Source organism: Prionailurus viverrinus, chromosome A2 (genome assembly GCF_022837055.1).
Source record: "Prionailurus viverrinus isolate Anna chromosome A2, UM_Priviv_1.0, whole genome shotgun sequence".
In the NCBI taxonomy this organism is placed as follows: Eukaryota; Metazoa; Chordata; class Mammalia; order Carnivora; family Felidae; genus Prionailurus; species Prionailurus viverrinus.
Window position 1 is genome coordinate 63043629 of NC_062562.1, and position 27799 is coordinate 63071427.

Below are 27799 nucleotides of genomic sequence, written 5' to 3' on the forward strand. Positions count from 1 at the left end.
GATTCGGCACAGCCAAGACGTCTCCCTAGTTCGAGAGAGAATAAAATCCAATAACCAGGCTTTTACTGCTCACGCAAGGCTCATGAGAGTAGAATGTACAATGTTGGTTATTTCACGTTGTGTCTTTTCCCTTTGAGACTCTGATGCCTTTGGAAGCGAGCAGAGTGCTCAGCTCCCTGTTGGACGTGGTCTCCAGGCTCAGCCACCTGCTTGCCAAAGCCGGCCACGTTCTGGAATACCTTCCCGAATTTCTTCGTGTGAATAAAATCACTGCCTTGCTGGACACGCCCGACTTTCAACAGGTGTGTGTTCACTTTTGGTCCCCGGGGAAATATTCAGATTTGCTGCTTTGGCCTGTATTTGTCTTCCGGCATCTAAAGTTTGCATGTGGCAGCAAAACATAGCAATGGGAGTACTTTCTGTGGCTGCGGAGGCAACAGCCTGGCAGGAACGCTGGGCATCTCCCTAAAAACCGGAGGTCGGAGACTTCGTTGAGCCACATCCCTCCACATGGTGGTTGGAAGGGTTCGCGCATAATCTGTGAAGTCTGAAATCCCTACATCGTGTATGAGCACACATGAAATTCCACAGGCTTGTTTAACTTCATCCCGAGAGTTAATTGCTTTCAAAAACCTTCATGTTTATTTACATGCAAATAATTGGCTTACGAAGTACGGATTATGTACTGCAAATACAAACACAAACTTGCAGGAAGTTAGTGGGGTGATGGTAGCTTTTGCTTGGACGCCGTCTGCCTGGACGGGATGCACGGGGAGAGCAGGTGCGTGGGGAAGCGCACAGAGAGGTGCACGGCGCGGGGCGTATGGCAGGGTCCTCAGCGGCCTCGGGTAGGACAGTGCTGTGTTCATCCAGCTGATGGGCAGTTTGGAAAGCCGTCAAGTGTCTGGGGGATCTCGGCGGTAGACAAACGTGAAGAACATTAATTCGCAGATTTAGCGATCTTTTATGGATTGATCATTTATCACTGGACGGACCAGGATTTGCTGGTGCGCATGCGTGCGCGTGTGCGTGAGCATGGCCTTTGTGTCTCCTAATGGGTTAAAGTCCAGAAAAATCACTGCACGTTTTGCGGGGTGTTTGGAGGGCAGAGAAGTCTGAAGCCCAGATTGCGTGCTCGGGCGTGGTGAACGTCTTGGGTGTTCAGCTGGAGATAGGCCTCCCTTGCAGAAGGCGGAGTCCCTGTTGAACGATACCTTATTTGCCTCATGTTCTCAGGATCCACAGAATGGCCAGGCCAGAAGTTCAGCCTTCGGTTCTTTCCAGTCCGTGATGAAGAAGCTTTGCAAGGAGCCTGCGTCGTTTTTCAGCGGCTCCAACTCGTTCATTAACTTGCCCCGAGTTAACGAGCTCCTGGGAGGGGACAAAGAAAAATTCAACATTCCCGAAGATTCAAGTAAGGCGACAGTAATCTGTGTTTGCCTGTTGGCCACGAGCCCCGCTCTGTGCTGAATGTTCGGTGTGAGGGTGGGCGCATACTGGCAAAAAGTGGTCCCCCTCCACCTTCTCAGCTGTATCTCTCCGCTTTCACTGAGGCTGCACATGTGGACGTGGCTTGTGGCTTTGGAAGCCCCTGGCGCCCACCCATACCAGCTGATCCTCTCCCTGTGTCGTCAGGGAAATGACACAGGTCTTCTTGTATCCGTGTCTTAGATGAGACCATAGTGATCCAGAGATAAGATCACATGGCCAAAAAAGCATCACTTGTTCAGGGGTGCGGAGCGCCGAACCCCACACGTGTACTGGCACGCTTAGTCTTCCTTTCTAATTAAAACATAGCCACTCTTTTTTTTCCTTAATTTAAAAAAAAATGTTATTTGTTTTTGAGAGAGAGAGAGAGAGAGTGTGAGCGGGGGAGGGGCAGAGAGAGAGGGAGACACAGAATCCGAAGCAGGCTCCAGGCTCTGAGCTGTCATCACAGAGCCCGACGTGGGGCTCGAACTCACGAACTCCAAGATCGTGACCTGAGCTGAAGTGCGATGCTTAACCGACTGAGCCACCTAGGCACCCCCAAAACATATCCACTTAAAGTGGGGCAAGGAAGTCGCTTATCCATCCACAGTCCTTTGCCACTGAGTCTCACAGAAGACAGATTTGTAGGTGGCCGCATACATTTCTCCTTGTTGTAGGATCTCACCACGTTGCAGGGACCAAAATGGTGCTCTTGTTCTCCGTGCCTGGACCCCCTCAGTGGTACTGGTCAGCTGGGGCTCCCCAATGGACCAGGGTGTCAGGGGTGTCTGACTCTGGGGCTCCCAGTCCTTTTAAAAGGGTTTACCTGATTGCTCAGCCAGGATCATCTTCTTTTTGAGAAATGCCAGGTCAGCTGATTGGGGACCTTATTTACAGCTTCAGCATTCCTTCACCATGCCTGGAAAACCCACCCAGGGGATGGCATCTGTCATCCCCAGCTCCCGTCCGCAAGTCAGGGCCTGAACGCCAGGGGCCATGTTGGGATTCTGCCTACCACCCACCCCCGATATATATACAAAATATATTATATTACAAATTACATCTTATATACTTACATATATAAAACATGGTATATATTACAAATTATGTATTATATATTTGTATATATTTCTTTAATATGAAAAATGTAAATCTAAATCTCTGTTTATGTACCGTGTGCATGGGGTGGAGAGAGTCCTGGCAGGACCAGGGAGGAGGAGGAGGGGGCATTTTGTGGAGCTGGAGGCGTAAGGTGTGAAGCCACCTCACAGCAAACTCAGAGACAGTGTGTTCGTGTGCTCATCAGCGAGTGGATAGTTCAGGTAGTTCCAGATACAACATGATTTGGCAGTATAAACACACATTAATGTTGTTAATATCTGATAATTTTTGTTGTCCACTTCTCTAATTCTCATGTCTTCTTTTTTTTCTTGCGCTTGGGTTTCTTGAGGATTTTTTATTTGCTCATGAAATCTAATCATCCATCCTTCCATCCATTCCTCCATCAATCTATTAATTCATCCATTTATCCTTCCTTCCTTCCTTTCTTCCTTCCTTCCTTCCATCCATCCATCCATCCATCCATCCACCCATCCACCTATCCACCCATCAATCCACCCATCCACACATCCATTGATCCATCTATCCATCCATCCATCCATCCATCCATCCATCCATCCATCCACCTATCCATCAATCCATCCATCCACCCATCCATCCATCAGTCTATCCATCCATCCATCCATCCATCCATCCATCCATCCACCTATTCATCCATTAGTCCATCCACCCACCCATCCATCCATCAGTCCATCCATCCATCCATCCACTCACCCATCCACCCATCCATTGATCTATCCATCCATCAATCCATCCATCCACTCATCCACACATCCATCGATCTATCCATCGATCCATCCATCGATCCATCTGTCCATCCATCCACCTGTCCATCCATCAGTCCATCCATCCACCCATCCATCCATCAGTCCATCCATCCATCCATCCATCCACCCACCCATTCACCCATCCATTGATCCATCTATTCATCCATCCATCCATCCATCCATCCTTCCATCTATCTTTACATCTATCCATCCTTCCATCCATCATTTAACCATCCATCCTTCCATCCATCCCTCTAGCTATCCATCCATCCTTTCATCCATCCATTGATTCATTCATTCACACACTCACTCAACCATTCATCTGTCTAGTTATTTAGCCACCATTGAGGACCAGTCTTTCTTAGTGCTTTCATACATTGTATTTCAAATGATTGTCACACTCACCACAGATAATATTAGTACTCTCATCTTCCAGAAGACATGCGGGAAGCTCAGAGAAGGGTAAATCACTTACCCAAGTTCACACAGCTCACAAGTGGCAGATGTCAGGATTCCTGGTTTCAAATTTTTTGTTCTGTACATAAAGATGGTTATGTCTTTTCTGAAATGAAAATTGTTACTGTTTACATCAAGCTGATAATTTGAAATATAACTTTAAAAAATATCAATGAGAACAACCTTTATAATTAATGGTTTAAAACTTCATTATGTATCCATGTTCTTAATTTATATCTCAGGGAGTTCTTTCTATCAATTTTATTGTCCTTGTTGAATAAAAAAACGTTTTTTTTTTCCTTTTCAAGTGGACAATTTGGGAAGATGAAATTAATAGTGGAAGTGATCACAACAGCAATATTCATACCTTGGGTGTTAGGAATCATGGTATCAAAGCTAAGATACTTCCATTTTTTAAAATTATTTTTTAATGTTTATTTAAGAAAAAAAATTTTTTTAATGTTTATTTTTGAGACAGAGAGAGACAGAGCATGAGCAGGGAAGGGGCAGAGAGAGAGGGAGACACAGAATCTGAAGCAGGCTCCAGGCTCTGAGCTGTCAGCGCAGAGCCTGACGCGGGGCTCGAACTCACGAATTGTGAGATCATGACCTGAGCCGAAGTCGGACGCTTAACCGACTGAGCCACCCAGGTGCCCCTTAATGTTTATTTTTGAGAGAGAGAGGGAGAGAGCATGAGCAGGGGAGGGGCAAAGAGAGAGAGGGGGATGAAGAATCCAAAGCAGGCTCCAGGCTCTGAGCTGTCAGCACAGAGCCTGATGCGGGGCTCGAACCCACAGACTGTGAGATCATGCCCTGAGCCGAAGTTGGATGCTTAACTGACTGAGCCACCCAGGTGCCCTGAAATATTTCCATTTTAAATGTTCGCTCCAGGAGTAAAAGAACCAGTTGTACTAAAGTACTCATCACTATTTTAAAACCATATATAAGAATCAGTCACTAAGCACTATGGTGATGAAGGCTCTACCCTCATTAAGCACCTATTCGGTTAGACAGGTTAGTTGAGTAAACCCTCAGTTGAAACCAGTTAGCACCACAGCAATGATGAAAGCCACCTTGAGGAATCAAGGGTGGAGTGAAAAGAAGGTGACTTAATATATCAAAAACAGTAAGTTCAACACTTCTGTGTAGGTGCAGGGAAGAAAATTCAGTAACAAGATATGAAGCTAATTTCATAAGAAGAACCTAATTCTGTTCTCAATCCTGTAAGTGTTGACAGTTTTCTAGATTAAAGATCAGGTGCATTTCTTTCTATTACTTATTTTCAGGTGTCTTAAGGATGACTTAGTTTGGACACGTGAAGGTCATGCTTTCCTTTCTTTTAAAGCATTGAAGCAAGGGGCGCCTGGGTGGCTCAGTCGGTTAAGCATGTGACTTCGGCTCGGGTCATGATCTCACCGTTTGTGGGTTCAAGCCCCGCATCGGGCTCTGCGCTGACAGCTCAGAGCCTGGAGCCTGCTTCAGATTCTAGGTCTCCTTCTCTCTGCCCCTCTCCTGCTGGTGCTCTCTCTCTGTCTCTCTCAAAAATGAATAAACATTAAAAAATTAAAGCAAAAAAAACCCCAAATATTGAAATAAACATGGTGTCCCGAAATTTCTTCTGAGACAAGAGGCACCAAAGACAATGACAAGAAAAATTCTTGTGGAATTTACTGCCCAAATTCAGAATTGTGGCATGAAAAATGTATCTAGATCAGTCATTGAAAAGTGACGCATCATGGATATGTAAATGAGGGTTACTATTAGCCTGGGCATCCCCTATCGTGAGTAATTTTTTGTTTGTTTGTTTGTTTAAATTGTGGCAGCACCATTTTGCTTGAACCTCTATCAGGAAATTCTACAGTCTCCAAATGGCGCTTTGGTGTGGTCCTTCCTAAAACCTGTATTACATGGAAAAATACTGTACACACCAAATACTCCAGAGATTAATGAGATCATTGGAAAGGTAAGTCTGAATGAATGAGGATGTTGTAGATCGGGAAGAAATCTTTAAAGCTCCATAACGTTCTATAGATTGGAATGCAGATGTTTTTGTGTGTTGAGTACGGTCCATCTTGGCCTTTTCCTGCCCTTGCTGTTAACCTTGGTTGGACGTGCCAAGGGGTCTCTCTCCTGGGGGACACTTTGGGGGCAGGAGGTATTATTTGGAGCAGGTGCACTGGAGCAGATGTTATGCTTGGTGCACCTGGTGCTTAAGGAAGAGTCAGACCCCACCTGTGTGTAGTCTCGGCCTGGTGAGGGACGTGTCCCATTTGATTGTGAGGCTTTGGCGGCCTCACCCTGTGGAAGAGAAGCTGGGGGGGGGGCGGGCAGCTCTGCTTCCCCAGGAGCAATGCCAACACCGCAGGGCTCTGTTTTCCGTCTCGTACCGCCTCCCACCTGTACGCTACGGGACTCGGGATGGTTCACGGGCACACTTTGTTCCGAGAGGATTGTGCTGTATCTTGTGTGGTCTTGTTTTCGTGTCTGGGGGTGGCTCGTGAGGAAGCCTGCAGGAACCTTGAGGGGAGCTTCACAGAGAACACACGTACCGTCTGATCCAATGCTCAGACCAGAAGAGGAGAAGCCAGGTTGTACTGGTGATGAACGTTCCAGCTTCAGGTAGTACTAACGTGAAAACGAAACAGTTAAGTGCTGGTGGTGGTCGTACGAGGAGGTGCGTTACTTTTGGTCCAGGTGGACTTTGCGCATCCCCGTGGTCGCCATGAGAACGCCCCAAAGCTCCGTCCCCCCGTGACACGGCTCAGGGGCTGTCTTTGTCTCCATGCACTCTGAATGTGGCCCATAACTTGTTTTCATCTGGAAAGCATCATCTCGGAGGGGTATTTACTGAAACTCTGACTCTTGCAGTGAAATGATGTTAATCTCGATAAACAGCAGGAGTGAGTCTTTTCACAGCTACTTCTGACAGGCCCGGAGCCAACGCCAAAGTTATTCCAGATTCCCTTCGTGGTTAAGCTTTTAAGGTCTGTGTTTTTTTTTTAAGGAATTTCATAGCAAATGACTCTCTAGAAAGCTTTCTTGTAAATTTCGATTGTTTAAAAAGAAGCTGTGAGTTTCTTTTTTTGATTATATGTTATATATTCATGGTATTCGTAATACATGTGTTCTAGTGTTACAGGAATTAGTGTCACAGCTTGCACTTCTGAAGAGCTCACCCTGCGGTGGGGAACGAGGAGACAGAGAAGCGAAGGAATAAGTTAGATGTGATAGGAGGGGTGTGTTCAGTGTGGCAGGATGCAGAGACTTGAGCTGCTCCTCGAGGACGGAAGGGTTTGGAAAAGCCTTAGGAGGGCAGGGCGTGTCTGCCTCTGTCAGGCTGGGGAGCAGGGACAGAGGTATGGGGAGGGATTGAGCCCCATGCATTCTGAGAAAAATTAAAATTCTTTCTGTTTTTTTTAAAGTGTATTTATTTATTTATTTGAGGTGGACGGGGGAAAGAGGCAGAAAAAGAGGGCGAGAGAGAATCCCAAGCAGGCTCCACGCTCTCAGCCTAGAGCCTGACACGGGGCTCAATCCCATGAACCGTGAGATCGTGACCTGAGCCGAAACCAAGAGTTGGACGCTCAACAGACTGAGCCCCCCAGGCGTCCCTGAGAATAATGAAAATTCTGGAGAAACCAGCAATTTCCCTGATTCTTGCTCCTCCCATGTGAGATTTTATAGGCAGTACCAGGAGCTGGCGTCCTTCTCACGCGTCCAGTGTGACTGGCGACTTTGGATGTGGACATCCCGGTTTGCATTGATAAGGCTGCCTTTCTGGCATTGTAGGCAGGGTGCATTATTCTCGCAGTCAGCCGCGACTGTCTGGCTTCCTGAACATTGGATGCGGTCAGTAGACGCTTGGTCTCAAACCCCACCTGGCTGGAGGTCCCGGAAGCTTTGGCACCTGTCATGTGAAGCAACATCGGTTCTATGTTGTAAACTGTTTAGTACTTCGTCTTATTCTCTGCATCACTTTATTTTTTTTTTTAACGTTTATTCATTTTGAGAGAGAGAGAGAGAGAGAGAGAGAGAGACAAAGCATGAGTGGGGGAGTGGCAGAGAGAGAGGGAGACACAGAATCTGAAGCAGGTTCCAGGCTCCGAGCTGTCAGCACAGAGCCCGACGCAGGGCTTGAACTCACGAACCGTGAGATTGTGACCTGAGCCAAAGTCAAACTCTCAACCGAATGAGCCTCCCAGGCGCCCCCAGAACAGATTTTTAACAGCAATATTGTGACAAGGACTGTTCAGCCTCCTAGCACCTCGGTGTGAAGTGGCCACCATGTCTTTAGGAGAGGGTGTTAATTTCACAGGGTTCATCCTTGGACACTGAGGGAGGCACCCAGGACCGTGATGGAGGTGACACAGGCAAGGCTGGGGGGGGGCGCCCTCCCTGTTCCCTCCCTCTGCGTGACCTTGGGCTTGTCACTCTCCCCGTAGAGACCTCTTCCTCCATCAGCAAAATGGAGGCGCGAGCAAGCTCCGGGATTTCATCGGGGAGACTTGTTCGTGGGGACACACTGTGGTCCATGGCATCCTTACCGTGCGCTTCTTTGGCTGGGCTCTCTGACAGGTGTGTCCCCAAAACCATCTGCACCCCCTTTGACAACACTTCCCAGACCCCAAGAACACAACGGCTACGATATCTAGGGAAGACCCAGCTCGTTCTGGGAGGGTGTTTACATGTGGATTGATGGTATTTCCACGTTATTATTCGGGAGATCCCAGTCCATCAGTGCGCTCATTTAGTTTTATCGGTCAGAATTGTGTTTGGCTTGGGGGCACCTGGGTGGCTCTTGATTTCAGCTCAGGTCGTGATCTCGGTTCATGAGTTCAAGTCCTGCGTTGGGCTCTGTGCTGACGGCTCAGAGCCTGGAGCCTGCTTCGGATGCCCCTCCCCTGCTCATGCTCTGCCTCTCCTCTCTCTCAAAAATAAATAAGCATAAAAAAATTTAAAAAAAAGAATTGTGTTGGTTTTGGCCCCAGGTTGATGCAAAATTAAAGAACAGAGTGAAGACAACACATGAGCTTTTATTTTTTAAAAATTTTTTAAAATGTTTATTTATTTTTGAGAGAGAGGTGGGGGGGCGAGCAGGAGCAGAGAGAGAGGGAGACAGAGGATCCCAAGCAGGCTCTATAGTGAGAGCGGAGAGCCCAATGCGGGACTAGAACCCATAAACCGAGAGACCTTGACCTGAGCCGAAGTCCAACGTGTAACCGACTGAGCCCCCCAGGTGCCCCAACACATGCGTGTTAACAGAGATTATAAAAGTGAAAAAAACGAAAACAGATACAAGAATTAGATTTTACGTCCACGATAAGTAGCCTGTCAGGAACGGCATCGTGAGCTCAAGGTGCACACGTCAGCCACCCACCGGTGTCCTTCCCGATGGGACGCCAGCCCGCTACACTCAGCACCGCGCTCTCCCCAGAAAAGTCATCTGACTCCCTGTGCTCCATTTCCTTTTACCAAACAGCCTAAAAATAACTTTCTTGCATGGCGTGCAGTCCGGAGGATCAGAATGAAAAATCAGAAATGACACTTAGGGGGCGCCTGGGTGGCTCTGTTGATTAAACATCCGACTTCAGCTCAGGTTATGGTCTTACAGTTCGTGAGTTCGAGTCCCGTGTCAGGGTCTCTGCTGTCAGCACAGAGCCGGCTTCGGATCCTCTGACCCCTTCTCTTGCTGCCCCTCCCCCACTCATTCCATCTCTCTCTCTCTCTCACTCTCTCAAAAATATTTAGAAAATAGCAAACAAATGTAGTCCTGGATCTTCTCTACTGACGTGATTTCTGAAGGACATTCTGACCGTGTTCGTTGGGTCCTGGGGAGGGTGAAAATCACCCTAGGAAGCAGGCAGAGGGGGCTGGGAGGCTGGGGATTCCCAGCCGGGGTGGGGCCCGGCGATTTTGTCCCCAGAGGACCTGTGGTACTATCTGGAGTTGTTTCTGGTGTCATGACCAGGGCGCTGCTGGTGGGGGGAGGGGGGAGCTCCTGGCACCCAGTGGGTGGAGGCCGGGATGCCGCTGTGCACCCCAAAATTCACAGGGCAGCCCCTGCTGTCGTGGGGGAGGCTTGTCTGGTGTCACTGGTGCTGAGGAGGAGAAACCGCAGGATGAAAGGTGTCTAGACAGGGTGGGAGCCCAAGGGAGGAGAGGACAGAGGAGGGACAGCCTGTGCTCAGAGTGTGAACCCAGGCTCACCCAGGCTATCCTGTCCTGGTGAAGGTGCTCAGCGGGGGCTGGCTGTGGGCCGAGGGGGAAGCCGAGGGCACAGAGCACTTGGCCTTACCCCTGTGTTTCTCAGAACAGGTTGTCACCACATAAGCTGGCCCTGGGGCATCGTGGTGGTCAGGCGGGGACAAGAGTGGATTAACGTCTCCTGGCATGGGGGGAGGGAGCCAGGCTTTCCTGATGTCTGTGTCCTGAGCTGAGGTTGGTGGCCAGCTGTGTGCCTGCGGCTCCAAGGGGCAAGGGGGGCCTCGGCCCCAGGGTGGCCTCAGCCCAGCTGGAGCCCCGTGGCCCGGGCCGGGTGTCTGAGAGCAGGAGCTGACATCAGATGTGTTTGTTGTATGGACCACCATACCCAGCGCCCAGTATCACAGTGGGCAAATGGTTGTTGAATGAATCACACAATATTGATTATATGGCTCTTGTGCCCATTCTGTTGAAGACTTCCCTGAATTTATGTATATCCAGGACAGGATAATCTCTGGGCCAAGCCCTGTGCGCTCCCTGCGTCTGGCGACTCTTCCTTCCGTCACGGGGGCCGTTGTCCCCGGGCACAGGTCAGCGGTAGTCCCGCCTGAGGTTGGCAGCCGTAATGTGGTCAGGGAGAGCGGTCTGCTCTGGGTATTACTTACCCTGATTGACCCCTGGCCAGGCCCCTGGCGTGGACCGTCTCACTTACCCCTCAAACAAACGGGTGGAAGGAACTCATACCCATTATACAGAGAGGAAAACCATAGCCTGGAGAGGAGATGTTACAGAGCTGGAAAGTGGGGGGAGCTGGAATTCAGGCCACGTGTGTTACTCTGAAGTCTTTGACACACAGCCTGTACGAGCTTGTACGTAAACTAGCCGGGAGACTTGGACAAGAGATTTGTTTTCTCCCAGGCCTGGAGGCTGCAAGTACAAGATCAAGGTGTCCACAGGGTTGGTTCCTCCTGAGGCCTCTCTCTTGGGTGTGCAGATGGCCGTTTTCTCCCCGTGTCATCACATGTTCATCCCTCTGTGCGTGTCTGTGTTCTGACCTCCTTTTCTTATAAAGGCCCCACTCTTGGGGCGCCTGGGTGGCTCAGTCGGTTAAGCGTCTGACTTCGGCTCAGGTCATGATTTCACGGTTTGTGGGTTTGAGCCCTGCGTCATGCTCTGTGCCGACAGCTCAGAGCCTGGAGCCTGCTTCGGATTCTGTGTCTCCCTCTCTGCCCCTCCCCCGTTCTCTCTCTCTCTCTCAAAAATAGATAAACATAAAAAAAAAAATCCCGCTCATTAAGGGTTAACATGTGACTTCATGTTGACTTTATCCCCCGTTTTAAGACTCTCTCCAAAAAGAGTCACATTCTGAGGTCCTGGGGGTTATGGATTTTGGGAGAACACAGTCTAGCATGAACACTGACACTTTCTTTTACCACTTGAAAATGGAAATGTGTGGGGCCATGTAGGAAACTCACCAACTCTGTCCGTAGGGTTCTGTGGCCAGTTCTGGAATCACATGGAAGGGAGGTTAATTTGCTAATGAGCGCATGAACACGGGCGCATGAATCTCTTGATTCTGCAAAGCAAGAGACACACGGAGGCAGGTTCCAGGGCCGCTCCAGTGACATCACCTGGCCCTGGGGTCCCCCAGATACTCTTCCTTGAACGCTGTCACTGTGAACTCGCTCCTGCAGCAGGGTCCAACCTCACTCATCAGTGTTACCTGCACAGCCTGCTCATGACAAGCTGCTTGTAGGCTTGTTATGAAGAACCCACTGAAGAGTGCAGACCTTAGTTTCCAGGGCCGGCAGGAGGAGGAGAAGATAGGGTTCAGATCGCTTTTGTAATTAAAACACTTTCCCTAAAAGTGGAACTAGTGACACTTTCCCTGGGTCCCTGGAGGCCTCCCTCTGTCAGAGAACCGAGACTCGCTTTTATTCTGACAACAGTTTGCTCTCAAGTTTTTGAAGCAGCCGTGAAGCCTCGGTGTGGGTCCCGCTACTTTGGGCCTGAGCAAGTTTCCGGAGACCGAGGGCAGCTGGTGGCCTGGCAGCCGGACGTGCCGGCTGCTCTGAGATGGAGACCCAGGCCCAGGAGTCCAGGAGTCCCCGGGCTGTGAGCAGTGTCACGAGCAGGGCTTGGTGCTGGCCACGTGAGCCCGGGAGGGAGAGCCACGCAGGCCCCACTGTCCCACTTGCTGACCGTGGCCACTCTGAGGTCCTCATGCAGAGCCCCACGTCAGACTCAGGGCGACCGCCTCGGGACCCTGCCTCGACCTCCCCAAAGCCCCAGGGTCAGTTTCTGTGGCTTCTCACCTCTGTCAGCTCTGCAAGCCTACAGTTTTTCTTTTGTTGGGTATCAGACCACGTTTAAAACTAGTTTCTGGTGTTTGGAGTGATTTTGACATAGTTGCATTATTGGCGCCCCTGGATGGCTCAGTCAGTTAAGCATCTGACTTCAGCTCAGATCACGATCTTATGGTTCGTAAGTTCAAGCCCCGAGTTGGGCTGTGTGCTGACACCTCACAGCCTGCTTGGGATTCTCTCTCTCCCTGTCTCTGCCTCTCCCCCACTCACGCTTTCTCTGTCTCTCAAAAATAAATAAGCTCAGGGGTGCCTGGGTGGCTCAGTCGGTTAGGCATCCAACTCTTGGTTTCAGCTCAGGTCATGATCTCACAGTTCATGAGTTTGAGCCCCGCATCGGGCTCCACGCTGACAGTGTGGAGCCTGCTTGGGATTCTCTCTCTCCCTTTCTCTCTGCCCCTCCCCCTCTCACTCTCTCTGTCTCTCTCAAAATGAATAAACTTGAAAAAAAATAAACTTAAAAAAAAAGAAATTGCATGATCTTTCCTTCTTAGTTTTATTCACGGCATACACATTTTTGCTGTTTTCTGAGCACGGTGTCTGTCTGGTTATTTTCCAGTGTGTCGGTCAGGGTCCAATCAGAAGAAACAGCAAGGAAGGTTGAAATGAAAAATCACAACTGTAACAAGAGCTTAGAGTCCCAGGGGGTTGGTTAAGGATGTGAAGGATAAAGGCCCGGAGCAGACCCTCACCGGGGGCTGGCAGGACCTCGAGGGGTGGGAGGAACCACACTGGAAATGGCCTCCCCACCCAGGGTCAGGGTCCAGACCCCACTGGGAGGAACACAGCTGTGGTCAGCTGGGTGCAGAGGTCACCGGGGGCCCTGCTGGTGATGCAGAGGACCTGCACTTGTGGGTGCAGGGGAACCCCTATGCTTGGCCACTCTGCAGAGCTGGACCGCGGCACAGCTGGGGAGGTCATCGTGGGGATACCGCACCCCTGGGAGGGGCGAGTTCTCGGACACCTGCTGAACCGTGGAAGGAGGGACCCTAGGGACATTGCCTTCTCTATCCTGCTTTAAAATACTTGCCAGATCCTTTCGACGTCTGATTTACCTCAATATGGACATCAGTTAATTGCTTTTCTTTTTTCCTTTTTTTTTCATGTTTATTTATTTATTTTGGGAGGGAGGGGCAGAAAGGAAGAGAGAGAGAGAGAGAGAGAGAGAGAGAGAGAGAGAATCCCAGACAGGCTCCGAGTTGTCATTGTGGAGCCTGATGTGGGGCTCCATCATGACCTGAGCTGAAACCAAGAGTTGGTTGCTTAACCAACTGAGCCACCCAGGCTCCCCCCAGTTAATTGCTTTTCGTATTCAAGGTGTGATTTTCTGGTTCTTTGTGTAGAGGGCGATTTTCACTTGTGTTGTGGGAACTGGGGGTTTTCTGTCAGGAGATTGTAAAAATGTTTTATTCTTGCCAGAAGTAATGTCCCTCAGGTTTAACAAAATACAGGTTTCAGCCTCCCTGTGGTTGTGGTTAGAGGGACAGTTGAATCCTAGCAGCCTCTGATAGTCTGGCCCCTCTGCTGCATCTGGGGCTCCCCTGGCCCCTGATGCTCCTGCCTGAGGGTGGTTTGTCCAGGCCCACATGCTTCCAGATGCTTCTGGGGGGGGGGGGATGGGAGTTTGTGGTCGGCAGCCCTCTTGTTGGGGCCAGGCCACTTGTCCCTGTACCTCCTGCTCGGTGACTGTGCGGGGTGCGTGTGCTGAGATCGTCCACGCGGGACCCTCTGTCGCCTCCACCCTCCCCTGGGGTTTCCTGGGCTGCTTCTCTGCAGTGAGGGTCCTGACTGATCCTTTTTGTTGATGTTTCAGCAGGATTCCTGTCCATCGTGGGAGGAGTGAGCCTCCCGGCTGCATTCTGCTGCTGGCTTGTTGGCTGGGGAAATGCAGGGTGTGGGTCAGCTTCTGTTGAGTGCGGGTCAGAGGGCACCCTTCTGCTGATATTGTCCGGTCCTGGGGAACTGACTGGCTTGCTTCCTCCTTCCTCCTTTTAGAGTTCTCTATGGACGCCTCTTGCATTCTTTCCAGAGGGTACGGCAGTTCAAGCAAGGAGACAGGGACTTGTGGACACAAGTCCCCTTTTCTGAGTCCTTTTGACATGAGTCTGCTTATCTCTGCTGGGTGCCTGCTGGGTGTTCCAGGCCCAGCCCTAGGAGCAGCCGCTTCTCCAGCAGGTTCTAGTCTCGCGCTCTCAGTGCCGGAGAGGTGCCTTGCTGTTAGTCCCTGTTTTCCACCTCCTCGGTCGCTGGACACAGCACACGTTCTGTTCCTGCCTGAAGGTTTTCTATGGCTTATCAGTAATTTGTCATGTTCCTTACAAAAATATATTTCACTGGGATTTTAAAATCTAGGGTCGCAGAGATAGCATTCTTTTGCTTTAAAACATTTCCTCTGTAGGGGCGCTGGGGGACTCAGTCAGTTAAGCATCTGACGTGGCTCAGGTCATGATCTCGCAGTTCGTGAGTTCGAGCCCCGCGTCCGGCTCTGTGTGGACAGCTTGGAGCCTGGAGCCTGCTTCGGATTCTGTGTCTCCCTCTCTCTCTGCCCCTCCTCACTAGCACTCTGTCTCTCTCTTTCTCAAAAATAAATAAAAACATTTTTAAAAAATTATAAAAAAAAACAACATTCCTCTGTATGTGTTATAGGGATTTTCCATACTTGGGAGGTTTATTTTCTAATATTATCAAATTAAATTATTAAATTATCTATTATTCAAACATCAGTGTTTCCGATTGTTTTGAATATTTAAATTCACACCAATATTAAGGTTTAGATGCACTCTAATATATTGATTAATATTAAATAATTTAAAATTAGACTCAGCGGAGATCTGTATACTTTGTTGTATGTTTAGGAAAATAGCTCATTTTCTCCTTGTTTTTCTTTTTCTCCACGTCATTTCTTTTTAAGTTTTAACAACATTTATTTATTTACATTATCTCTACCCCCAACGCAGGGCTCGAATTCACAACCATGAGAACTAGAATCACACCCTCCACCACTGAGCCAGCTGGGTGCCCCTGAAGTCATTTCCTTTTAACATTTATTTTTATCAATTTCTTTTGGCTTTCCTCAGATTTGTTGTATTATTGTACTATGTTGACTAAGTTTTGGTTTTTAATTGGTAACAAACTTACTGGAGTCTGCAATTTGGTTCTATCTAGCATGTTGTTATGGCTAATATCTTTATTATTGCCTATGTAAACTTCCTAAGTAACATCCTATAACTCAAGAGTTATTTGTATTATTTAAAATTTGCAACTCGTTAAATTAAAAGGTGTTCACACGGGGCGCCTGGGTGGTTCAGCCGTTAAGCCTCTGACTTTGGCTCAGGTCATGATCTCACAGTTTGGGAGCTCACACCCCACATCGGGTGAGCACGAGCCCCGGGTGAGCCCTGCTTCTCTCTCTGCCCCTCATGGGATTCTCTGTCTTCCCTCTGCCCCCTCGTTCACTTGGACCCTCTCTCTCTCTTTCTTTCTCAAGAAAAGTGTTCACACAAACTTTGGCTAAGAATTTCTAATTTCATAACACACACCTAAATGATTTATATATTTTGGGATTTTATTGTATGTTAGTTTCAATAAATTTTCTTCGGCATTTGAAAAGCAAGGATATGTATGTATACAGAGGATAAAATAGGATATTTTAACTAATTTAGGTAGCAATAACTAGTCATACAAAAAAGATGTACAATTTGTATTGGGACACCTGAGTGGCTCACTTCCTTGAGCACCTGCCTCTTGATTTTGGTTCAGGTCACAATCCCAGAGTTGTGAGATCCAGCCCCGTGTCGGGCTCGTTGCTGAACGTGGAGCCTGCTTGGGATTTTCTCTCCCCTCTGCTTCTCTCCCTGACATGTGCGTGCACACGCGTGTACACATGATCTGTCTCTCTCAAAACAAATAAGGGTATATATATTTATAAACTTACCAGATACCTATGTAAACATACATATATATTTGGTGTGTCTGTGTGTGTGTTTGTAGAGTTAAGACTTTTCAGATCTCACGTGGTTGCATCGGGAACACCATCCAGCCCCGGCATGTGGGTGTGCAGTTTGGCTGCTGCCGGGGCTGTTTACTGAGCACTTATTATGGCCCAGACCTGGCCCTGAGACACTGTCACGTACCCTAATATCACCACCTCTGCTAACCCCATTCCTCTTGGAGCCTGAAGCCGACGGTTAAGCAATGGGGCTTAAGGCCAGGCAGCAAACAAGGGGCAGAACTAGGGTTGTAATCTGGACAGGGGCTCGTTCGTGACTTGACTCTTCAAGGACTGTCTGCCAGGTTGCGAAGGGCTCCTGGTATTCAAGTGTTACCATGTTCCTTTCTTGTTTCTAGTCATTTTTACTTCATATATTTTGATGCTATGTTCCTGAGTGCATAAATATTAATCGTTGTAAATTGTGATTTTTTTTCACAATAAAACAAATTTTGTTCTTTTAAAAAAATGTTTATTTTTTAGAGAGAGGGGGAAAGGTATGAGTGGGGGAGGGACAGAGAGAGGGGGACAGAGGATCCGAAGCAGGCTCTGCTCTGACAGCAGAGAGCCCCGTGTGGGGCTCGAACTCACGAACTGCGAAATCATGACCTGAGTTAAAGTTGGATGCTTAACAGACTGAGCCTCCTGGGCGCCCCAAACCTTGTTCTGTTTATTCTTTTTACTGCAAATTTTCTTTTGTCTGTTGTTACCATTTCTAGCTTTTTTTGTTTTGGTTTGATATTTAAATCTTTTGTTTTTAGTCCAATATAAAAATCCAGTTGGCTTTGATAGCATTGTGTATAATCTTAATCTTAATTAAGAAAAGGGTTTTGCTTACTTTGTTCATAGCTATATTTCTAGCACCTGGACCTGGCTTACAGACAATAAATATAGACACTTCCTCAATCACTTAACCAACTGGGTCTGAGAATCTCCATCCTAATTGGATGTTTGGACCTATTCATAGTTATTGTCGTGAATGGCACGTCTAGAGTTATTTTTGTCATTCTCTGTTAGTTTTAAAATTTATGCTTGTCCTTGTGGTTTTCTTTTTTCCTCTCTTTTGCTAAAGGAATCTGTTTTTCTCCCTTCTGTTTTTTTTCTTTTAAAGATTTTATTTTTACATGATTCCTACACCCAATGTGGGGCTCGAACCCACAACCCCGAGATCGGGGGTCGCAGGCTTCATGGCAGGCACCCCTTCCTTCTGTCTTTTTAACGTGTGCTTACCTGTCACAGTTAATACTGTGTTTCTCACTGGGGTGGGAGTCCCAGTTCGCCTGCGTGCGTCTGTACCTGCCTGTCACCCTGTCTGTCGCCGAGGGAGCCTGAAACCCTATGGGTTTCTAGCATGATGCCAGTCACCTCCTTAAAAGTTAGCAACTGGGGGTTCTAATTTCAGTTATAACCTTCCTATTACAACTTTATGATTATTACACTTAAGTTTCAAGAATCATTGTTGGCATCTGGATTAAATTTAGAACTTTGTTAGCCATTATTTAAAATCAGTTCTGTGTGTGAATGCTTTCATGGCTCCTCTCCATTTTGATCGTATTGGGAAATTTCTATTCTTATATTGTTGACTTAACTTGTACTCAGGTTGTCTTCAAGTGACTGTTGGGACCGTTCACAGGTAGCTGAGGTTCTTTCTCCTTGGGTGTCCGAAGATGGCTTTCTGGAGCTCCCCCCTTTGCATCATAGCCTGGCTGACGGAGGAATTCTTGGTTTATGTTGTCTCTCTCTCAGGACTATAGAATGTGCTTCATCGTCCACTGACTTTTAATTTTGCAGAGAAGCCATCTGAAACGACATGAGTTTTTTTTTTTTTTTTTTTATTCCTTCTGAAGAAGCTTCTTGTGAACTACTTGGGCGCCTGGGTGGCTCAGTCGATTAAGCATATGACTCTTGATTTTGGCTCAGGTCACGATCTCACAGTTTGTGAGTTCAAGCCCCGTGTTGGGCTCTGTGCTGACAGCGTGGAGTCCGCTTGGGATTATCTCCGTCTCCCTCTCTCTCTGTGCCCCCCCCCCGCCCCTTTCTCAAAATAAATAAACTTTAACATAAATAGTTTAAAAATAAAAAAAAGAAGTTTCTTGTGAACTCCTCGATGCATATATATTCATTCAGTTAGAATCCCAGATCTGACGAGGTATGTGATTTTGTTTATTATCAGAACGGCTCCGAAACGTGCAGACTCAGGGATGTTTGTGACCAATGGTGATTCCTGACCCCGCTCTGGTCCCTTCCCTCTCCTGGGATTTGCCTCCTCTTTGGCTTAGATCTTTAGCATCTGTCCTAGATCCTGGTTTTACTTTTCTTCCCCTCTGTCTCGCACCTGCCCTCTGAGGGCCAGGATGGCGTCATAGGTTGGTTCTGTGCGGAGACTGTCCCTGTTGCTGGTTCCAGAACACTGCCCGTCTGCCACCCGCTGGTTCTGGGTTCAGCCGCCCGGTGGTCAGCCCTCAGGTGGCGGCTCCTTAGCCCAGACGGCTCCTTCTTATCGCCACCTTCTCCGCTCTCCTTGACCAGCCGTGACAATATGGAAAATATGAAGCAGACATTGCCTACATTTTCTCCTCTCTTTCATGAAGTCACCTCCAGCTGAAGACCTTTCTCTCTCCTGAGTCATAGTTGGCCTCCTCTCTTGACCAGGAGGATCATTTCACAGGCCCCAGAAGCAGAGGACTGCGTTTACCCAGCGCGGGCAGGCAATAGCAAGTGTGTGAGTCCTGGGGGCCCAGGTCCACACGCAGACAGAGTGAGACGTGTTTCTGCACCTATTCACATGCCTGGCAGCCAAGTCCCAGGAGGAGGGGCTCCGGGCCGGGCTGGGGGGACAGGGCCGCGACCTGTGGACACCCCAGCTGTGCTGTGGGGGGCGCTCCTGCCCCATCTTTGGGCTGAGAGTGTGCTTTCCTATCTTTTCTGGGCTGGATGGTTTTCAGCTCCTGACCTGGGATGACCTGGGGCACTAGGAGGGTCTCCTGGTGACCCCAGGGATGTGTGGTTGGACTCTCCCAGGCCCTCCGTACTAAGCCTTCTCTTTGGCATTTAGACTATTTTCGGTATTAAAAATACAGTAACATTCCATGGACATTTTCATGGAGATACCTTTATATTTCATTCATTTGTTTTTTTTTTTTTTTCCAATGTTTTTTGTTTTTTTTTTATTTTTGGGACAGAGAGAGACAGAGCATGAACGGGGGAGGGGCAGAGAGAGAGGGAGACACAGAATCGGAAACAGGCTCCAGGGTCTGAGCCATCAGCCCAGAGCCCGACGCGGGGCTCGAACTCATGGACCGCGAGATCGTGACCTGGCTGAAGTCGGACGCTTAACCGACTGCGCCACCCAGGTGCCCCTCATTCATTTGTTTTTAAATGTTGATTCATTTTGAGAGAGACAGAGAGAGCAAGTGGAGGAGGGGCAGAGAGAGAATCTCAGTCGGGCTCTGCACTGTGAGCCCAGAGCCTGACACGGGGCTCGAACCCACAAACTGTGAGATCATGAACTGAGCTGAAATCGGTCACTTAACCAACTGAGCCACCCAGGCGCCCCTATATTTCATTTAAATCATTTCTTAGGATAGAGTCCTTTTATCTTTAGGGAAAAAAAAGACATGGGCATTTTTTTTTTTTTTTGTGGGTCAGTGACTCAAGATTTTTATGATTCCAAGCTATTTTACACGAATCTTGGGTTTATTTGCTCTGCCAGCAGCAATAAATGATCCAATACGACCAGTTGTGCTGTATCTTCAACAGCGCTGGGTGTCGTAGAACAAATACACGGACATTACCTGACAGCTTATTTTCGAGGAGATGTGGGCAAACATTATTTTGTTTAGCCGGTACGTACTGGCGACATTGGCCGTTCCCCTCTGTGAACTCAATCCTGGGAGCACCACGGTGAACAGATGGGTCACACCTGAAGAGATGAGGGCACCAGAGCCGGTCCCCCGGCGGGGGGACGTGTCGGTCGGCCTGCCCGTGGCCTTGGCACGTCTTTGTTCTGCTGGCCAGTCCTGTCCTGTGGCCTCTCTCCCCTGCTGTAGCTGCACAGTCCCTAAGAATCTTCCTGAGGTGGCCCAGCAGAGCTAGAGACATACCCACGTTTGCTTTCCTTTGCAGGCAAATTATACTTTTCATTTCGTGGGCAAGCTGAAGACTTTAACAGAAACCTTGCTGGAAGTGTCCAGCGTTTTTCAGAGTGGAGGGAGTGGCCAGATGCTCAGCAAACTGCAGGTGAGTGGTGGCTTTGCTCCCAGAGCACCTGCTAGGGCGCGTCTGAAATCAGAGTGGCCCCTTCGAAGACCCCAAGAGCCCCTTGGGTGTGCTTGTTGGTTGACTAATCACGTTGACCTGAAGGTGAACTTGTGAGGCAGTTTTGTGAATTACCAAGGGTTTTATTCATGCCGGATGTCACTATTATGAGCATGGTGAATAATTTGTTAACACTGGCCCATTCTTTCAATTCCATAACTTAGATGGAGGCATGATTTTGTACCTTAATGCTCCTTTGAGTGGTTTGCATACTATTCAACTCTGGGTCTACTTAAAGGATCAGTTATCACTCCCTGACATTCTGTATCGAGAACCTAAAATACTCCAGAATTCGGAGGCTGTGGTTTAAGATGGCCAGCTCCTGCAGAGCCCCACAGCCGTGAACTTCAGAACTTTAAATGAGGTAGGCCACATAATAACCAGGGGCCATTTGAAAAAGAACCCTTGGGGTGCCTGGGTGGCTCAGTCGGTTAAGTGTCCGACTTCGGCTCAGGTCATGGTCTCACGGTTCGTGAGTTCAAGCCCCGCGTTGGGCTCTGTGTTGACAGCTCGGAGCCTGGAGCCTGCTTCGGATTCTGGGTCTCCCTCTCTCTCTGCCCTTCCCCCTGCTCACACTCTGTTTCTGTATCTCTCAAAAATAAATAAACGTTAAAAAAAAATTAAAAAAAAAAAAAGAAAAAGAACCCTAACTCACCTGAAGTCTGATAGCATGAGAAAGTATGCCCGCATTTTCATTCCTGTTCCACCTGTTTCTTACGCACCAGGTGAGTAGGTCAGGGCGATTCAGAGCATGGATTCAGGAGCCAGCTTGTCTGGGTTTGATGCCCAGTTGAGCTGAGCCTAGCACTGCTGTGTGATCTCGGACTGGTCACTGAACTTCTCTGTGCCTTGGGTTTCTTATCTGTGCTGTGAGGAAATAATCGTAGTTACAAGCTGTAAATCACTGAGGGCCTGGGAGGCACTTGGAATAGTGTTTGCCACGCAGAAAATGCTTCTGTGCGGCCTCCCACAGTGGGTGCTAAGACGGGAGAATTTTATTTATTTTTCATTTTATTTTATTAAAATTTGTTTTAAGTTTTATTTTGAGAGAGAGAGAGAAAACATGAGCAGGGGAGAGGCAGAGAGAGAGAGAGATGGCGAGAGAGAGAATCCCAAGCAGGCTCTGAACTGTCAGCACAGAGCCCCGACACGGGTCTTGAACTCACGAACCGTGAGAACATGATCTGAGCTGAAATCAAGAGTCAGACGCTTCACCGACTGAGCCACCCAGGTGTTCCCCAATGGGGGAGAATTTTATTATGGGAGAGGGAGGCAAAGGGTGCTGGGGAGCTTGGGAGCATAGGCACCTGAGGACATGCAGGTCTGACCCCGGGACCCAGAGAGGGAGAGAGGCTGGGCGGGAGCATCCTAGCCGGTCCTGCAAGGTAGTGAATACACTTCCCAGAGCTGCGGTCAGTTTTCCCTGGGGAATCCTGTGCCGGGAGGTCCTGCGGCTGCCTGCAGTGGGCCCGGGGGTGGTGGTCGTGGCCCCCGACAAACCCAGGTGGTTTCTAAGCCCAGCAGCGGCGTTCTGTCCTGGTCTTTGAAGGTCCACGACGCTGGTTCTGAGGGCGGCCACCACCGTGCGACTGCCGGGGTTATTGTCATATTCTTCTTTGACTTGTCTGCTCGTGGATTAGTTTGTTTATACGGGGTCAGTAGGCTTTCTCTGTAACGGGTCAGATGGCGGATGATGTAGGCTTTCCTAAAGTCTCTGCTGGGAATGGAAATTACACACCGCATCGTAAGCAACAAAGGGAGCGTCTGCAGAGTCTCGTGAGGATGTGACCAGGTGCCTGACTGTCCCTCGAACCACACGGCTCCTTGGAGAGGTCCTCTGATGGTCCGCCGTCCGCCAGGCAGTCACGTTAGCAGCGCAACTCTTTCCTCGATCTGACTCTGCCACCAGCGGCTTAGGCTAGTGCCTTTGCTGGCGACCGAGGCCTGGACCTCCTTCCTGCTCAGTTAAGAGTGAGTGATCTCCTCTCGGAGATGTGGCCGAGGTTCAGGGACTAACACACAGAAAGTGCCCACCCTGTGTCTGCCACGTGCCCGACAAAAAATATGTAAGATTCCGAAAAGAAGCGCACACCAGGGTTTCATACTGAAATCCTGTCATCTGTAGACACGTCAATGAAATCGTCACATCTCTAGGGCGGGTGTGAGAAGTCAGAGAGCTCGATGCAGAAGGTAGACCACGTTCGAGAATTCCTTATCAGGAGTTCCGAGTTGTAAGGTTGTGTGCTAACAAAATGTTGGGGTCACATATAAATATTCTCTAGTGAATGGACACATTCCAGAATTAGTCCCTGTTCCGCTAGCCTCCCCCGACCCCCCCACCAACCCTCACCGCTTAATCCTGGCGCTGGCCTCACGGGATTTTGTCCTCTGTCTGCTGTGGACTGTTGGGTGTTGTGGGGGGCAGTAGTATACAAGTCAGTGCATGCCCACTTCAAGATCAAGAGGCAAAGTTTCATGAAATCACCTTGGAGGGGGCGCCTGGGGGGCTCAGTCAGTTGAGCACCTGACTCTTGGTTTATGTTCAGGTCACGATCTCAAGGTTCGTGAGATTGTGACCCGCGTCAGGCTGCCCGCTGTCATCTCGGAGCCTGCTTGGGATTCCCTGTCTCCCTCTCTCTCTGCCCCCTCCCTCCCATGCTCTCTCTCTCTCTCTCAAAATAAATAAATAAGCATTAAAAAAAATCACCCCGAAGAGCCCTCCGTAGGGAAACCATTGACAAAGGAGAGGCAAAGCCATCAAGATGTAAGAGGGGTCGCAGCGATCACGATATGAAAGTCTCTCCCGAAGATGAGATTTGGTGGCCGAAGGATTAAGAGGGTTCAAGGGACGCAGAAACCCTTCCTCAGTGCTTTTCTGACAGTGGCCCCCTCTTTACAGCTGGCCTGTGGAAAAGACCCTGTTAAGGATCTGATACAAAGGGTCACCATACACTTTTGTTAGAAAATTTTGCTGGAAGGTCACACTGAGTTCATTCTTGGTTTTCAGAGATCAGTGCGTGACTTCAGTTACAATCTGAATTGTCACAATTGTTGCTTTTGGTTTAAGATAAAATTGTCATCAAATGTTAGGCCGTTATTTACCATGATCTTTAGAACCTTTTTTTTTTTTACCATGATTCACTTTATGTGTCCTTGTCTTGTATACTGAAACTTTGAGTTAACCTCACAAGTATTTTTCATTGAATAATAATTGAGGAAATGAGGTTATTTTTGTGAAGCTGTGTTATTTCCCTTTAGGCAGCCCTGAGAAACAAATTCATAAGAAACTTTGTAGAAAGCCAGCTGCACATTGATGTAGACAAGCTGATGGAAAAGCTCCAGACTTACGGTAAGTGGGTGGGTGTGCGGGTGTAAGCCGGTGGGCGTGTGTGTGTAATTGTGCGAGCACACGTGGGCGTGTACGTGGGTAGGCGTGCAAGCTGGAGGCCAGGTGTGCAAAAGCATACGTGGGCAGGTGTGCAATGTAAGTGTGCAGGTGTGCGAGTGCACACGATGGGTGTGTGAGTGTACAACGGTGGGTGTGGCAGGGTCTGCTTCCCGATTGGCCTGCCGCCGGGGTGCTCATCCTCCTGCCTCTAAGTTTCGGGGTGACACTGTCCAGTCGCTCTTCCCCTCCGGTTTCTGGTTTCTCATCCACAAGACTAGAAATGCTCTTGTTTGTTCATCCCTGCGGTTTTCTGATTTGCCGAGTCAGGGCTTGAGTAGCAGGGAGTGCACTTGGAGAGGAAGGCTTCTGATACCAAAGGCAAGAATTCTGAGACTTCAGATAAGTTTATGGAACGAGGGGGCGTTCCTGAGTCAGGAGCTGACGGAAAGCAGGTGCGTCAATTGGAAGATTTGGAGCTGAGGCTAGAAGGTTCTGTCAATCAGCGGACGGTTGTATTGCCTCCGTAGTTTGTCAGTGCATGAATCCATTTGTTTGTTTCTTTTAAGTTTATTTGTTTTTGAGAGAGAGAGAGAGAGAGAGAGAGAGAGAGAACATGTGCAGCAGAGGGGAGGGGCAGAGAGAGGGAGACACAGAATCTGAAACGGATCTGCGCGGATAGCAGAGAGCCTGATGCGGGGCTCGAACCCGCAAACTGGGAGATCATGACCTGAGCTGAAGTTGGACACTTAACCGACTGAGCCACTCAGGCCGCCCCGTGTGAGTTCATTTACTGAGCGAGCGCACAGGAGTGTTGGGTTCTGTGCCGGCATCTGGAGACCCTGCCCCACCATCCTGGGCGGGGCGCAGACGGCCGTGTCAGGACCAACGGCTCTGAGGTGGATTCAGGCCCCGCCCGGTGTATCCCAGGGGTGCTCTTAGGAGCCCGGCCTGGCCGGGGGCAGGATGGGAATAGAGGAAGGACCCGAAGGGAAGGGGGGCGTCACTGGATCCTGGCACTCTGCCCATGAGCGGGAAGGGGCTGGTGTCCACCTGCATCTGGAGGTCAGCGGAGGGCCAGGCATTGTAGGGGGCACGATATTTCCCTCTTATGACAAAAAAAGTTTGGTGAATTTACTGCCTTAGAAAAATTAATGTGGGGCGCCTGGGTAGCTCAGTCGGTTCGGCGTCTGACCTCACCTCAGGTCATGATCTCACGGTTTGTGGGTTCGAGTTCCACATCGGCTCGCGCTGGGCTCTGTGCTGACAGCTCAGAGCCTGGAACCTGCTTTGGATTCTGTGTCTTCCTCTCTGCCCCTCCCCCACACGCACTCTGTCTCTCTCTGTCTCAAAAAGGAATAAACTTTAAAAAAAAGGTTAATGATATTTTAAAATAAATGTTACTGCCTTAAGTCATTTTTCAGGTAGTTAAAACACACTTTTTAAAAAATAAAATAGTTTCTGGGGCACGTGGGTAGCTCAGTCGGTTAAGCGTCTGACTCTTGTCTTGGCTCAGGTCATGATCTCACAGTTCATGCGTTCGAGCCCTCTATCGGGCTCTACGTTGACAGCAAGCAAACTACTTTGGTTTCTGTCTCCCTCTCTCTGCCCCTCCCCTGCTCTCTTTCTCTCTGAAAAATAAATAAATAAACATTAAAAACGCTAAAAAAAGGAAGTAGTTTCTGGACGGCTGTATATAACAGAGCCTGCGTGTGGTGCTGTTCGGCGGGACTGTTGTGGCCTCAGACGGTTTCTGTCTGGAACAGAGGCTGTCATTACTCTGCGAGGGTGGTAATGGTGTTGACCCAGAGCCCTCACTGTTTCTGATCGACTTTTCCCTAAAACGAATTTCTATCATGTGGGTGGAAAACAACAGCCCCAGCAACTCAGACCCTGAGCTTTTCCAAAAGATGAATCAGGACCCAGAGTGTGTAATTCTCAAGGAATTGTGAGAGCCATAAAGTGTGTGTGAGTCCTCCGTTCTTCCTGCCCGACCCCGGAGTAGATTGAAGTATTCTTGTCCATACGGATGTGGATGGTTGGCCTTCACTCCTGGCCCGCACAGCCCTCTGAACAGGCCCCGTGCGAGTGGGGGGCGTGCTGGGGGCTCAGACACATGCTAAGATGCAAATCTCCTTTTGTAACTCCCTAGGTAGAGAATTCACTCACTTTTCTCCACACATCCTTTTATTTAAAAAAAATTTTTTTTAATGTTTATTTATTTTGAGAGAGAGAGACAGAGCACAAATGGGAGAGGGGCAGAGAGAGAGGGAGACGCAGAATCTGAAGCAGGCTCCAGGCTCTGAGCTGTCAGCACAGAGCCTGACTCGGGGCTCGAACTCACAGACCATGAGATCATGACCTGAGCCGAAGTCGGAGGCTTAAATGACTGAGCCCCAGAGGCGCCCCAAGTCTTTCATCTTATGAATCCTGAGCAGTCTGGTGTCTGGGGGTCTCCTGAGGAGTGAGGCCGTGGGGGACGCAGTGGTTCTCCTGACTGAACTGCAGGCACATGGGCCCCACCCTATGGTGACACTGTGACATTGGCCACTGTGGCAGGTGTGATGGCATCTCCTGTACAGAATCGTGCACAGGGCAGGCCTGTGGGATTCAGTCCCCTCCTTCCCACCCATCCCCCACCCCCCCCCAACCCCATGCCTGCTCAGCCCGTCTGGACTCCCTCCTGCTTGGCGCTGAGTTCTGGGTGTTCTTCCCACGGCTGTGTCCTTTGGAGTCTCCACGTCTCTCTCTCCTGTGGTCTGGCTCCTCTTTGAAGCCAGAGCAAACCAAACGTCCTGAGTCCTCCTCGGCGTGTTGTCCTGACAGACGTTGCATGCGTGGGTTCTGGAGCCCACACGGGCCACTTTGAATCCCCGGCTCTCTTTCCACTGCAAACGCGCAGACCTGGACAGAGCACAGCAGGATCGGATTTTCCTCTGTGTTCCTTGATCACTGATGGCGGTTCTCGCAAAGTGCATGTGATAAAGCGAGCGGTTGTCACAAAACACCTGCTATTGGGGTGAATGCACGTTTTCTAGAGTTCCTTGCTACCAGGCTGGAACATTAACTTTTTTTGCCAGGTTCCGTGTGCGAGGTCTCCTGTGTTGCTCACAGGCTTGCCACTGGAGCTTTCTTCTGCGTGGCCAGTTGCCCTGTGTCCTCTGGCCACTGCCCTGTGTCCCCTGGCCGCTGCCCTGTGTCCCCGGGCCGCAGGCTCGCCCTCTGTTCTTCCACAGTGAAGCAGGACCAGCATCATGGGACGTGGTCACTAAGTGGAGTAGATCCCCAGCAAAGAGGTGGCACAATTTGCACATGAACAGAATGTGACTATTGAGTCATTTTTTCCATGGAGGGACTTTTTTCCCTTCATAAGCCCTGGGCTGAGAGGAAAGTTGCAATGTCCCGTTACGCTTACTGTCCTCAGGAGTGAAGCTGGACGAGCTGTTTGCCCACGGGGACACCGGGCATCTCCGTGTCCTGGGCCGTATCTTGGTCAACCTGTCCTCCTGCGTGGTGTTGAACCGCTTCCAGGCCCTGGAGTCTGTCGCCAGCCTGGAGTCGAGAGCCCGTGAACTCATGCAGCAGAATGACTTCTTGGCTAGTGAGTATTCAGTGAAAACACACGCGCATGCGGGCCCGGCCCCAGTCGCCTGCCGTGTGTGTATTTGTCCCTAAATGCGCGTGATAATGGCTCAGAAAGACAAGAAGTCATTTCCCGGTAAAATACACCGAG

General features: G+C 49.3%; 1 protein-coding gene across 9 annotated transcripts in view; it reads left to right on the forward strand.

The window, feature by feature from the left end:
- Positions 1–27799, forward strand: part of ABCA13 (ATP binding cassette subfamily A member 13) — a 395893-nt gene that overhangs the window by 124146 nt on the left and 243948 nt on the right. For 8 of the 9 annotated variants that reach the window (XM_047839515.1, XM_047839521.1, XM_047839537.1 and 5 more), the window contains 6 exons: positions 138–302; positions 1237–1414; positions 5636–5775; positions 20490–20603; positions 23940–24030; positions 27491–27667. In XM_047839515.1, the coding sequence (XP_047695471.1) occupies positions 138–302; positions 1237–1414; positions 5636–5775; positions 20490–20603; positions 23940–24030; positions 27491–27667 (865 nt within the window). The remainder of the gene's footprint in view (positions 1–137; positions 303–1236; positions 1415–5635; positions 5776–20489; positions 20604–23939; positions 24031–27490; positions 27668–27799) is intronic. The other variant, XM_047839531.1, reaches the window with a different exon arrangement.